General features: G+C 34.5%; 1 protein-coding gene across 1 annotated transcript in view; it reads right to left on the minus strand.

The window, feature by feature from the left end:
• Positions 1-12,917: 12,917 nt before the first annotated feature.
• Positions 12,918-13,233, minus strand: part of LOC131067551 (dol-P-Man:Man(5)GlcNAc(2)-PP-Dol alpha-1,3-mannosyltransferase) — a 119,420-nt gene continuing 119,104 nt past the window's right edge. Inside the window, exon 12 of the mRNA XM_058002621.2 lies at positions 12,918-13,218. Coding sequence (XP_057858604.2) covers positions 13,188-13,218 — 31 coding nt within the window. The 3' untranslated portion in view covers positions 12,918-13,187. The remainder of the gene's footprint in view (positions 13,219-13,233) is intronic.

Below are 13,233 nucleotides of genomic sequence, written 5' to 3' on the forward strand. Positions count from 1 at the left end.
GCATGTGATATGGGTTTGTGTTATGTCTTAGTCAAAAGTGCTTGGTCCGCATATGATTTTGTAGCGTGTGTAATTATATTTTGCAAATAGGTGATGAGTGTTGAGTCGACCTTGTTGATCTTCTCAAGGTTGATGTCGTGTATAAATATATGTAATTTATTTTGTAATTGAGTTTGGTATGGGGAGGTGATGTGTATGTATGAGAAACAAATGCATGAGCAAATAATGTATTAATTTTTTGGAGGTAGAAAAGAGTGAAGAAGAAGTTGTGCTTAATCGGAACTGTAACCAAGCATTAGGAGATGTTATTATTTAGTTCATAATCTTTTGGATGTGATTCAAATATGTTTGTAAGACAGTGAGTCTTCCCTGGGTTGTAGCCCATTCTTGTTCTTGAGTAGTGAGCTCTAGGCAATGTGCTTTAATGCATGTGCATTCCCCATTGTAATATTTCATGTACTTATAACAAAGTATCATCATATTGTGGGTAGGTTCCCGCCATGGTTTTTCCCTTGATCGGCTTTTCCACGTAAAAAATCTTGGTGTTATGTATGTTCATTTTGTGTTGTTGATTCATACTTAATAATCAAATATGAGAATAAGTTGTGCAAGTTTGTGAGACAACTGATTCACCACCCCCCCCTAGTTGTCTGCCCGGAATTAGTCCTATTTCATCAATTGGTATCAAAGAGGGTTTCTCCGGAGAATCTTAACCACTTGAGGTGATTTGAGATGATGTTTTACAAGAGGGACGGTTTGAAATTTGATGGAACTAACTACTCTCTTTGGAAGAGATGCATGGAGTGTCATTTGAGATGCATTAGCAAACCTTATTGGGCAATTACAAAAGAACAAGTATACTATTCCTGCAAATGAACCTTCAACTCTGAATGAGATAAAGGAAGCAAAATGCAATATTAGGGCTAAGGAAACATTATTAAGTGCCTTGACAGATTCAAAGATGACTAATGTTATGGAATTGTAGACTACTCATGAGATCTAGAAAAAGTTGGAAACCTTGTATGAAGGAGATAGTTATGTGAAGATTGCTAAGTTGTAGAGCTTAAGGGGAAAGTATGAGATGTTGAGGATGGTCATAGATGAGAACATTACTTCTTTTATGTAAAAAGTGAATGAACTTGTGTACAATATCAGATGTGTCGGTGCAAAGTTGGAAGAATCAGAGATTATTGATAAAGTGCTCAGGTCCTTACCTACATCCTACAAACACAAAGTTGCTTCTATTGAAGAGATCTAGACCGTGACTGATGTGACCAGAGACATGTTGATTGGTAAGCTATCAGCCTTTGAATTAAGTGAGTTTGGTAACTCTCTTCCTAAGGTAGAATTTGCACTCAAAGCCATTGTTTCCGAAAAATATAAGCAAAGATATGATCCAGGAGAAAGTTCTTCAAAGAGGATGTCAAGATATGAGAAAGAGATGAAGGAGATGGAAGAAGAAGAGTGAGAGCTTGAGGAGCTTGAAGCACTGATTGTTAGGAGATTACCTAAAGGAGCTGGTAAGTATGAAGGAAAGTTGCCTCTTAAATGTTTTTCATGTAATAAGATAGGTCATTTTGCCTCAAGATATCCAGAAAGAGTTCCTAAGAAAACTTACAAGCCTAAATTTCAGAAGAGATGTTATTATGTTGATGATGAAGTTGTTTCAAGTGATGAATTAGATAAAGGAAATACAAGTGATAATTAATGGGTGGTTATTTATATCAAGGAAGATGATCCAATACCTACTAGTTCTGCTAGCTGCATGAATGTGGAGAGAGGCTTAGCTACACAAGTTGAAGAGAAAGATGAATGGGTGATAGACAACATATGCTCTCATCATATGACAAGTGATAAGAGTAAATTTGTGAGCTTGGAAAAGTATGAAGGTGGAATTGTGAAGTTTGGAGATGACAAAGCTGGTATAATCCGTGGAAGAGGTTCTATTTCTCTAGATGGTAAGAACAATATTGATGATGTCTAGTATGTGGAAGGCCTAAAGCATAATCTTTTGAGTATTGGACAGATGGTTAACAAGGGATTTGATCTTCAGTTCAAGAATGGCAAATGTAGAACCTTGGGTAGCTCCGGAATAGAGATTGCATTGGGTACAAAGACTAAACACAATATCTTTCACTTGAATAGCTCTGATAAAAGATCTTTGATTGCTCAGATTGATGAAAGTTGGTTGTGGCATAGGAGGATGTGTCATGTGAATTTTGATAACATTGTTAAGATAAGTTCTACTTAGGCTGTGAGAGATCTTCCTAATTTGATGAAACCTGCTAACCCTATGTGCAAAGGATGTATGTCAAGGAAACAAACCACAATATCTTTGAAGAGTAAGAAGCATTTTTCAAATGGATTATTAGATCTTGTGCATATTGATTTGTGTGGAGCTTCTAGAGTTAGAAGCTTGCAAGGAGATAGATATTTCATGTTATTGATTGATGATTATTAAATGATGATGTGGGTTAATTTCTTAAGGGAGAAATATGAAGCTTTAGAGAAGTTCAAGATTTTCAAAGCTATGGTTGAGACTGGGACAGGTCTAAAGCTGAAGTGTTTGAGATTTGACAGAGGTGGAGAACTCATTTCTGGTGAATTTAATGCATATTGTGAAGAGCATGGGATAAGAAGATAGTTGTCTACTCTGAGAACCCCTCAGCAAAATGGAGTAGTGGAAAGGAAGAACAGAACCATTCAGGAAGCTACTAAGACTATAATGTTGCAAGGAAATGTTTTGCATGTTTATTGGAGAGAAGCTATGAGTATTGTTGTTTACACTCTTAACTGGGTGCATATCAATGGTGCTACCAGTAAGACTCCTTATGAATTATGGTTCGGTCATGCTCCTATTGTTAAGTATTTCAGTATTTTTGGAAGTAAATGCTATATCAAAAGAGATGAAGATTTAGGGAAGTTTGATGGTAGATGTGATGAAGGAATATTTCTTGGTTATCCTACTCAAAGCAAGGCCTACCGGTGTTATAAAAAGAGACTGAGAAAGATAGTTGAGAGTGCTAATGTCAGAGTTGATGAAAGCAATGAGAAATAGATCAGATCTTGTGGATATGATTCAAATGATCAGAGTGACAATACAAATAAAGGAAAACAACCGCAGACCCAAAATCAAGTACAGATCATTCCGATGAATCCAAAGAATCAAGGTGAAGGAACTAGTGCAAGTGCAGAAGAGAAAACTCAAGAGTCTAGAAATCAAGAAAATCCTAAGGCTCAGGTATGTAAGATTGAATCATTCTAAAAATCAAATCATGTGAGATAGAAATAAAGGTTTTCATATTAGGAGAAGAATTGTAGAAGGTCAAGTTGAATATTGTTTGATTTCTAAGATCAAACCAAAGGATGTGAATGAAGCATGTAAAGATGAACATTGGGTAAAAGCAATGGAAGAAGAATTGAATTAGATTGAAAAGAACAATACATGAATTCTTGTTCCCAAACCTAAGGACAAAAACGTAATAGGAACTAAATGGGTCTTCTGGAATAAATTGAATGAGCAAGGTGAAGTTGTTAGAAATAAAGATAGACTTGTTTGTAAAAGATATTCCCAAATGGAAGGAATTGATTTTGAGGAAAATTTTGCTCTGGTAGAAAGAATTGAAGTTGTTAGATTATTTCTTGCTTATGTTGCTTAAAAGGATTTCAAATTGTATCAGATCGATGTCAAGTCCGCATTTCTAAATGGTGAACTGGAAGAAGAGGTGTATATAAAACAACAAGATGGATTTATATTAACTAATCAAAAGGATATGGTTTTCCAGTTGAAGAAAGCATTGTATGGATTGAAGGAAGCGCCAAGAGCATGATATGCTAGATTGGATAAGTATCTGCTAAAGCTAGGATTTAAAGAAGGTAATGCTAATAGTAATTAGTATTTCAAGATTGATCATGGTAACATTCTGATTGTTGAATTTTTTGTTGATAGTTTGTGCAAACAGTTTTCTAATGAAATGCAAAATGAGTTTGAGATGTCTATGATTGGAGAGATGAAATTCTTTCTGGGATTGCAAATTACACAATCAGAAAAAGAATTTTTTATATCATAGTCCAAGTATGTGAAAGAGTTGTTGAAGAAGTTTGATTTAGAGGATACAAAGCTAATTGGAACTCCTATGGTAACCAAAGTTGACTGAGGATAATGATTCCATTAAAGAAAATCAGACCAGATACATATCTATGATTGGTGGATTGTTATATTTGACTTAGACTAGACCAGATATTAGAAATGTTATTTGTCTTGTTACAAGATTTCAAGTTGATCCTAAGGAATCTCATGTTGTAGTTGTTAAAAGAATCTTTAGATATCTTAAAGGAACTATTGATTTTAGTTTATGATATCCTAAAGATGACGATTTTACTTTGAGTGCCTTTACTGATGTTGATTGGGTAGGAGATGTTGATGACTTTCTTGGTTGACTAAAAATAAGAATTCAATTTCTCTATTTAATGCAGAGCCAGAATATATTGGTGTTGCTAACAATTGTACTCAGGTTGTGTGGATGAAGTAGATGTTGAAGGATATTAGACTTGTGTATGATGAGCCTATTGTTATTTACAGTGGTAATTCAAGTGCAATTAACATTTCTAAGAATCCGGTGTTGCATTCCAAGACTAAGCATATGTCAATCCAGTTTCATTTTTTTAAGGACAAGGTAAATGAGAAGGAAGTCAGATTGGATTATGTGCCTACAAAGGAAAAAATTACAGATATTTTCACGAAGCCTTTGCCTAAGGATACTTTTGAGTATCTCAAAGGGAAGCTAGGAGTGATTGTGCCTCCTGATTAGAACTAAGGTGCATTGATATGCATCAGTCTAGTGCATTTCATAGTCGTATCTTGTGATCCAGATTGATGAGTGGAGGCTAATACTTAGGGGGATTAGTCAGTGAATTAGTTTTGTAAGTGAGTTTTGAGTTTTGCAGTGCAAATATGTGTCTTTGCCATTGATCTCAAAGGGGGAGAGATTTATGTGAAAAAATGTGTAATAATCTAAGGGGGGGAGAATATTTGTAAGAAGGAGAGAGTTATTTGAGAGAGTTGTTGATTTTTTTGACATTGATTGTTTTTCACATCATATGTTGCCCTCAATGCCAAAGGGGGAGATTGTTGGATGTTTTTGGAGATTGCTACAAATATGTGCTTTAATGATATTTGAGAGATGTGTTGTCATTGATGTCAACATATTTCTCTATCTGTGATAGTGTTGCAGTGGAGATCATAAAGTTGATTTGTTCAACATGTTCATGATCAAAGTTTGTAAATTAAAGGGTTTGTAGAGGATTGTGTATAGATGATTTAGTATAATTTTCAGGGGTCCACATGAAAATTTGAGTGAGTTATGGTTATCGGTGTTGTGGTTGGTTTCTCAGTTGTTTAGTTGTGTCAGGGTGTCAGTAATTTGAACTACATTGCTCCGCATTGTAATATCTTGATCTAGGGATTTGGAGGATTATTTGGGACGTTGACGTGTGTCTTCAATTCAAGTGGTTCATGATTTAGTGGTCCACAAGTGATTTTTTCAAGGTGACAGTCATTGCAGTTAGTATTCTTGAAGTTCAATATAATGATGATATGATTCTAGTAATTTGAGTTGTTGCGGTGGTAATTCATGATGCTTTTGGATGTTTCTAGATTGCGTTCCTTTTGTGTTTGTGGTCTGCATTGATCGTTGTGCACGTAATTCATGATTTTCTCCGGTGTGTTGGTGCTCTTCATTGTTTTGGCCGACCAAATGCTTGTAGCATGTTGCGGATGTTCGATGCATAATTCTTGGAGGTGTTTCAAATTTGAAGCATGTGATATGGATCCATGCTTTGTCTTAGCCGACATTGCTTGTTCTGCATAAGATTTTGTAGCATGTGAGATTATATTTTGTAAATAGGTGATGAGTGTTGAGCCGACCTTGTTGATCTTCTCAAGGTTGATATCATGTATAAATATATGTAATATCTTTTGTAATTGAGTGTGATATGGAGAGGTGATGTGTATGGATGAGAATCAAATGCATGAGTGAATAATGTATTAATCTTTCAAAGGCAGAAAAGAATGAAGAAGAAGTTGTGCTTAATCGATACTATAGCCAAGCATTAGGAGATGTTATTCTTTAGTTCATGCTTCCAGATGTGATCTAAATGTGTTTGTAAGATAGTGAGTCTTCTCTAGGTTGTAGATCTTTCTTGTTTTTTAGCAATGAGCTATAGACAGTGTGCTTGAATGCATTTGCATTCTCCATTGTAATATTTCATATACTTCTAACAGAGTATCATTATATTTTGGGAAGGTTCCCATGGTGGTTTTTCCCTTGACCGAGTTTTCCACATCAAAAATATTGGTGTTATTTGTGCTCATGTTGTTTGTTGATTCATGCTTTCATGCTTAGTAATCAAATCTGAGAATAAGTTGAATTTGTGCAAGTTTGTGAGACAACTGATTCACCCCTCCTCTCAGTTGTCTTCCCAAAATCAGTCATATTTCATCAGTTCCTTGGTACTATAAGATGATGTGGAAACCTTCTATGTCATGCTATTGGTAGAATTGATATGCTTTGTTCTTTTTCGGATTTCCATTACCCATGCAATGGGAGTTCCTGAATATGTATGTTATTCTTTAACAGTTTGCACATGGAGTTGGTGGTTGCAGTTTATGAGTTGTGTATGTTGGTGGCATTAGTTTAATCTTTTTTGTATATTTTTGAGATATGGATAGTTGGATGTGTTAGTACTTGTTGTAGGTGCTACTTTTGTTATGGATCTTGTACCTTGGTAGTCAGTAATACATATTGATACATTTAAATGGGGTATTTGTGTTTGGGATATCAGTTGAGGCAAGATTTATTCTTTGTTGTGATAGTAAGTGTGGTTCCTCTTTAGATGGATTCTTATCATTTGGAGGATGTGAGCATTCATGCTTGGGATGGTGGTCACCTTGTTCCTTGTTACAAGTATCTTGATGCAACACATGGAGCGCTTTGATTACTTGATGGTATGTGTGGGTATATGGATTAATCTCATGTTCATATTTGAGGTTACTCGTTTACCCCCTTATGTAATGTATACAAAGAGGAGAATGTTAGGAATTAGGTATTGTACACCTTGCAAATTGTTTATAATATTTAATTTATTATTGTGGTGCACCTAAGGGGAGCTGAGGATACATGCATCACTAGGAGTTAACATTCTTGGGGCCACTTTATGGTTGTAATATGTAACATTGGTAAATATGTTAATTGTGAGGTATCGCATTGTGAAAATGTATTTAATTTAATATTGAAGAAATATTAATAAAGTGAAAACTTAGTACCCAATATTAAATGTGGGGCTAATGGTTTTGTAATCTCATGGTATTAGAAACATGGTTTTATGTAATACCTCTTGGTGGTTTTATGTTAACTTGTTTTTATAAAAGCAAACACAATGGTATTTATCTAGGGTTGGATATTTGGAAATTTTGGCTAAGAGGTTGAGAGAATTTGTTTTAGTATTTGTGAGGGTTTTAAGCATGGCATGGGATGTGTAAGTTACATGCTTGTTCACATGGAGTTCTTATAGAGAGATTGTGTTTTAGAAGTGTTCATGGAGGACTCTAATAATGCATTGTAATGGTTTCATTGTTGAATAATGCATGAGTGATGGATGCTTTTGGAGTTTCGGTTTTTCCATCTTGAGGGGTTTCCTAGTTTTTCTCTTGTCTCATCTTTGATGGTATCTTGGTTGTTGTTTTGCAAATGGATTATGAATTCTTCTTTACATATATTTCTCTCTTAGATTATGTGGAAATTGTCCTCATATGGATGTAAATTTCCTAACAACCATATATTGTAGATTGAATTGAAGAAATATTTTATATGATGAGAAATATTTAATTTAAATTAGATGATGATAATTATATGAGGTGTTATAAGCTTAAATGTGAGGAAAGTGAGGATGAGGTACAAAGTTGAATAGAATGCAATTAAAAAAGAAGATTAGAGTAGGAGAATTTTTAAGACAATTTCCAATATAAATAAGAAAACTAGACTTAAATATTTCTAGTTATTCTAGTAGTTTGGATCTTGAAGTGTTGATTGACATTGACTGGAAAATTATTTTAGAGAAACAATTTGAGTATGAAGATATTACTATTAGTTGTTTTTTTACAACCAGTTGTTCTTTTTTTCTTAAGTTCACTTAGGAGTGCTTATTTTAGTTGTGCACCTAGTTAGCCAATTGACCTTTATTTAGCTCCTCATGCTTGCACTTTAGTTCTCTCTATTTAGCACAATGTTTTCTTTATAAGCGCCTCGTTCTACAATTGTAACTCACCCTGTAATTTTGTATTCTTTGCTTTTGAGTAATATAGCATTCTTTTGTGCAATGCTCGTTTGTGGAAGGTGTTCTTGTTTGTCATTTGATCTTGGAAGCTTGTGTTGCAATCTTTTGTGTTGCAAAATTCAACATGGTATCAAAGCTCTAAAACTTCAACATGGTATTAGAGTTTTAACATTTCAACACCAATTGTTTTTGTTTTTTTTTTAACATTTTTTGGAATAAAATGTTTTTTGTCTTTACATTATATTGAAGTTTTACTGATTTCAACTAACTTGTATTAATTTAAATTAATTTTATATTGATTTTTAGTGATTTATGTTGAATTTAGGGTTTTATTTTAAAAATAAAAATGTTGCACTTTCACTTTGTATATGTGGATTAAATAAATCATATAATGGCAAATAAGAAAGCTTCGCGATCAAGTTTAGCCTCAAACTTCACCCATTAGTGTCATTGCCAAATGCGAACACTCCTCTTGTTCGAGCTGGACCTTCCATGAAAATATGCCTATCAAGGACTGCTACCTAGGACAGTTATTTGCATTAAATGCACAAACTTATATGATGAGTACACAATTATACTTGGGGGGAGGGGTGGTGATGTTGGATTTAGTTGTGAAGGCACCCAAGTCAATGTGACTAAAGGAAAGCATGAAAAAAATCTAGAGATGAATAAACTCAACACTCTCCTAGCATTCAACCAGACTCATAATCAACTAAGCTAGTGATCTTATTAGCATAGGGAGAGGTCAGAGTTGTTTATATAAGAAAATATGGGCAAATAAAACAAAGAGGAATAATAACTCCGAATAGCCCAAAATAGGTGGGAGTTTTACATACTTGGTAAATGCCAAATACATAGTTATGCCAACCCATGTAAAGACAAACACAAGATAAGGGAGGTGGCTAATAAATCCAAAAGAGGTTGTGACATTCAACTACCCAAATGTGGGTGTGAATGACAAATGTGATTGTAGGATTATGCCATGTGTCTTCATACTAACTATTATAATAACCTAAGCAAGCTTAATAATGTGTGCAGGAAAAAAAAATATTCCCTGACATAATCAAAATAAAAACCTACACTAACACCCCCCCTTAAGCATGGCTTAGGTGGGTGGAAATACACGAAGATGGGTCCCAACTACAAGGCCATGTTAGGTACCCATGTACAAAACAATCTCTCGCAAACAAAGAAAATGAGAAAACCCAATGGGACAAAACTCCTCCCCAAAAGAGAGACAAGAAAACAAGTTTCCCAACACAAAAAGTAATCCCATGCAAGAAAAAAGCCCTCTCCGAGATAGAAAGGATAAGAAAGACTATGTAGCCTTCCTCCAAGTAGTCAATTGTACCAATGGTTGATGCTCAAAACTAAATGTAGAAGATGGACCACGATTGTTGAACAACATTCCTCCCCTTAGGAAGAAATAAAACCAAAGGTAGATGAAGAACATCTTCCCATTCCTGAAAGGAATATGAAGGAAGAAAGTGCAAAACGTATGAAACCTCTTAACACTGATCATTTGTTTCCATGTGGATGTTGAAAGTTGTCACTAAAAAATTAGGTTTTTTAGGCCACATTGATGAAGATGACAATCCAAAACCTAGTATAGATGTATGTACAACAAGGTCCAAAGACTCAACTATTTTCTCTAAAGATAAAGACACCTCCTCCAAATGCTGCTAAAAAATATTCATACTTATGTTAGACTATGATGAATGATCATATGTGGCGAATGAACAAGGGGATCCAAAGGTTCCTTAAAAACAACTGAAGAAGAATCAACATCATCAAAGAGAAGATGAATGTCATGAATAGTGTCTCCCAAGTTTGAAACATGAGACTCAGCAAACAAATCTACAAAGTTTGTCAAGTAGTCATCCCAAGTAACTATATCTAGAAGACAATGTATATCCTACTGCATTGAATCACAAGTAACCACGAATGTAGCAACACAAGTATCCTTAGAACCATCAAAAAATGGAGAATGAATGCAAAGTTCAAGAACTAGATCTAATGTGAGAACACCCAAGTTCAAGTAACCAAATTTCTCAAAATTAGAATTCACATTAAGAGTGTGATCAACAGTCAAAAGATCAAAACCATAATCAGGTGCAAATTTTGAAAAGGTATATAACCAAGATGCATGATCAACCATCCCTGTAGCAATTATTTCTCTCCTTTCCAAGTCTCAAATGATGACTAAATCAGGTGTGAACTCCACAGTCTTCCCTATTTCATCATGAGTGATCTAATAGATGGAAAGAAGATTGTTTGACAAATGAGGTACACACAAAACATCATTAGATGTTCCATCTCTAATATCAATAGAACCTTTCCCAATTACACTCATGTAAGTGTTGTTGCCCATCAAAATAAGTGGCATAACATAAGGCTCAAAAGAAGAGAATGTAGATTGTGTAGAAGCCATATGATAAGAAGTTGTAGAATCTAGGAGTCATCTTCCTAATTAACAACTTGTAAGGCACAAAGAGATTTACCTTTGTTCTTAGTTTCTTCAGAAGCAAGTCTTGCATGACCTTTTACCTTAGTAGATCCTAATTGTCTTGAATTAGAAGAAGTTGACTCAAACATTCTAGACGGTAGATCAATGTTGTTCTTCTTAAGAAGATGTTTTAGTTCATCAATATGCTTCTTGTAGCAAGAATGTTGTTCATGTCCAATCCTCTTGCCATATGAACAAATATGCTTCTCCTTCTTAAATGAATCATCTTTTGAAAATGATTTATTTTGTGCTTGATCTGTATGTGGCTTTTTCTTTAAGTTCTTTTGTTTCTTGTCAGATTGTCTTGACTCTTTATGTCCCTTGGATTGACTAGCCAAGAAGGCTTGTTTCTTTGATGGCTTAATAAGACCCATGGAAATAAGTTTTTGTTGTTCATGTATCAACATCTCATAAAAATATGCAAATGAAGGCTTAACATAAGTCGATCCCCATAGTTAGCCTATGAGTATGAAAGCTAGAAACAAAAGATGCATATTCAAAACCAAGTTTGTTCAATACATTACAGACTAATTGAATGTCCTTTTTCTCAATACCATATTATTTAGATTGTGCTCTCAAATCATTAACCTTAGTAATAAAATCTCAGATGTCGTGAAAGTTATTGGGATCAAAGCTCATCAAATCATTTTCAATTTGATAGCCTCTAACTTCATCGGTTGTGCCATACAATGTTTTTAACTTTTCCCAAGCCTCTTTGATTGTCTTACACTTTTCAAGGTGAAAGATAAGATCATGAGATATATACTTTCTCAACGTTCCAAGAGCCATAGAACTTTTGATGAGCCATTTCATTTTCAAATTAGGATCATCAAAATATGAGAGTTTTGAAATTGTGTCATCAACATAATGATTTAAATTTTTTTCCATTAGTGTACTCCATGCACTAACTTTCCAAGTTGCATAATTATGTGGAGTTAAAGAGTGGAAATTTAGAAGAACCCATAACTGAAAATGAAAGAGAACAAGAGAGAAAAAGAACACACACAACAAGAGAGACCCCCCTTTTTCACTCAAATCAATAATCCCCCCAAACAAAAAATGATTGTGGCACTTTATAAATCGGTGCATTAACAATATTGTAAATGATTTCCAGAGTTTTACAATGTCCAAATATGAACCCAAGTATTGAAAGTACAATTATATCTCAAAATAAGAACCTCAAACTGGCACCAATACGTAGTGCTAAAAAAAATATCAACTTAAAATAAAAACAAGCACCTCTGAGGTCGTATGTGAAAGTTATATCCATTTGAATTTGCAAAAACAAGGATTGTCCTTCAGATCTAATGAAAAAACTGAATTTCTAGAAAATTGGGATTATTTGACCAAAAACTAATAACTCCACTACAAAGAGCGCAAAATTCTGCCCCAAATAGAAAAAGATTACACTAGAAAACGTATTTGTATGCTTAAGATATCACACTTTGAAGTTAAGGTACACAAAAAAAAATCTCAATGGTGAGGGGTCACCAAATTTGCAAAAATATCACTTTCGCCATATTGGTCTTTGCTATATCGGAAGTTCCACCAAAGCTAGTTGAATTGCAACTTAATTTGGTGCACCGCCAAAATAAAATCTTCCAGCTAAATGTTAAAAACTGCCAAATTTGCACCCTCCAAATATACACTTAAATGTAGTGGTGCCTACTCAAATGTGCATGAAGGTCGAGAATGCAGAGATATGCACAAAAGTCGATAAGAACTTGCAAGTATAGATGTGAAGTGTTCAAAGCGTGCAAAATACAGTTTTCGTTTTTTTTGTAGAATTTATTTATTATATTAAAAAAATTGAAGGGTTGGGGGGCCGTAGCCACACCCCGCACCGGATGCCAAAGGGGTGAACCATGGGGGATTAAACCCGTCACGAGCTATGTTACAAAGCCCGAGGGCTACAATGCGAGGCCCGAGCCCTTTGGCTTCGAGTGTCCTACACTTTTATAATAAAAAACTTTAATGATAATTTAAATAAAAATTGTGTTTTAAATTTTTGTAAAATAATATTTTTTTTTGATGATGCAAAAAACTTAAAATTTAATAAAAAAATATTTATTCGTATTATATTGTGCAGGTGGGCTAAAAAAAATTGCTTTAGATTTGACTTTGTAAAAAAATGGCAAAGTGACAGTCAATTTTAACGTTTTTGGGCCTTTTGGATGCAATGACGCAATTTGTTTGGCCTCAAAATGCCTCAAGAGAGAAGCTACCTTCCAAATTTGATGATGAAAACTCTACTTCACACCTTGTGAAAATTCGCATCCAATATCCAATTTGGACGAAACAAAAGGCAATTCTAACTTTCTTGGCTGCTTTGAACTCAATAGCGAACTCAATTTTTCTTCGAGAAGCTCCCAAAATACCTGTACAGAAATGTA

This window comes from Cryptomeria japonica, chromosome 10 (assembly GCF_030272615.1).
Source record: "Cryptomeria japonica chromosome 10, Sugi_1.0, whole genome shotgun sequence".
NCBI lineage: Eukaryota > Viridiplantae > Streptophyta > Pinopsida > Cupressales > Cupressaceae > Cryptomeria > Cryptomeria japonica.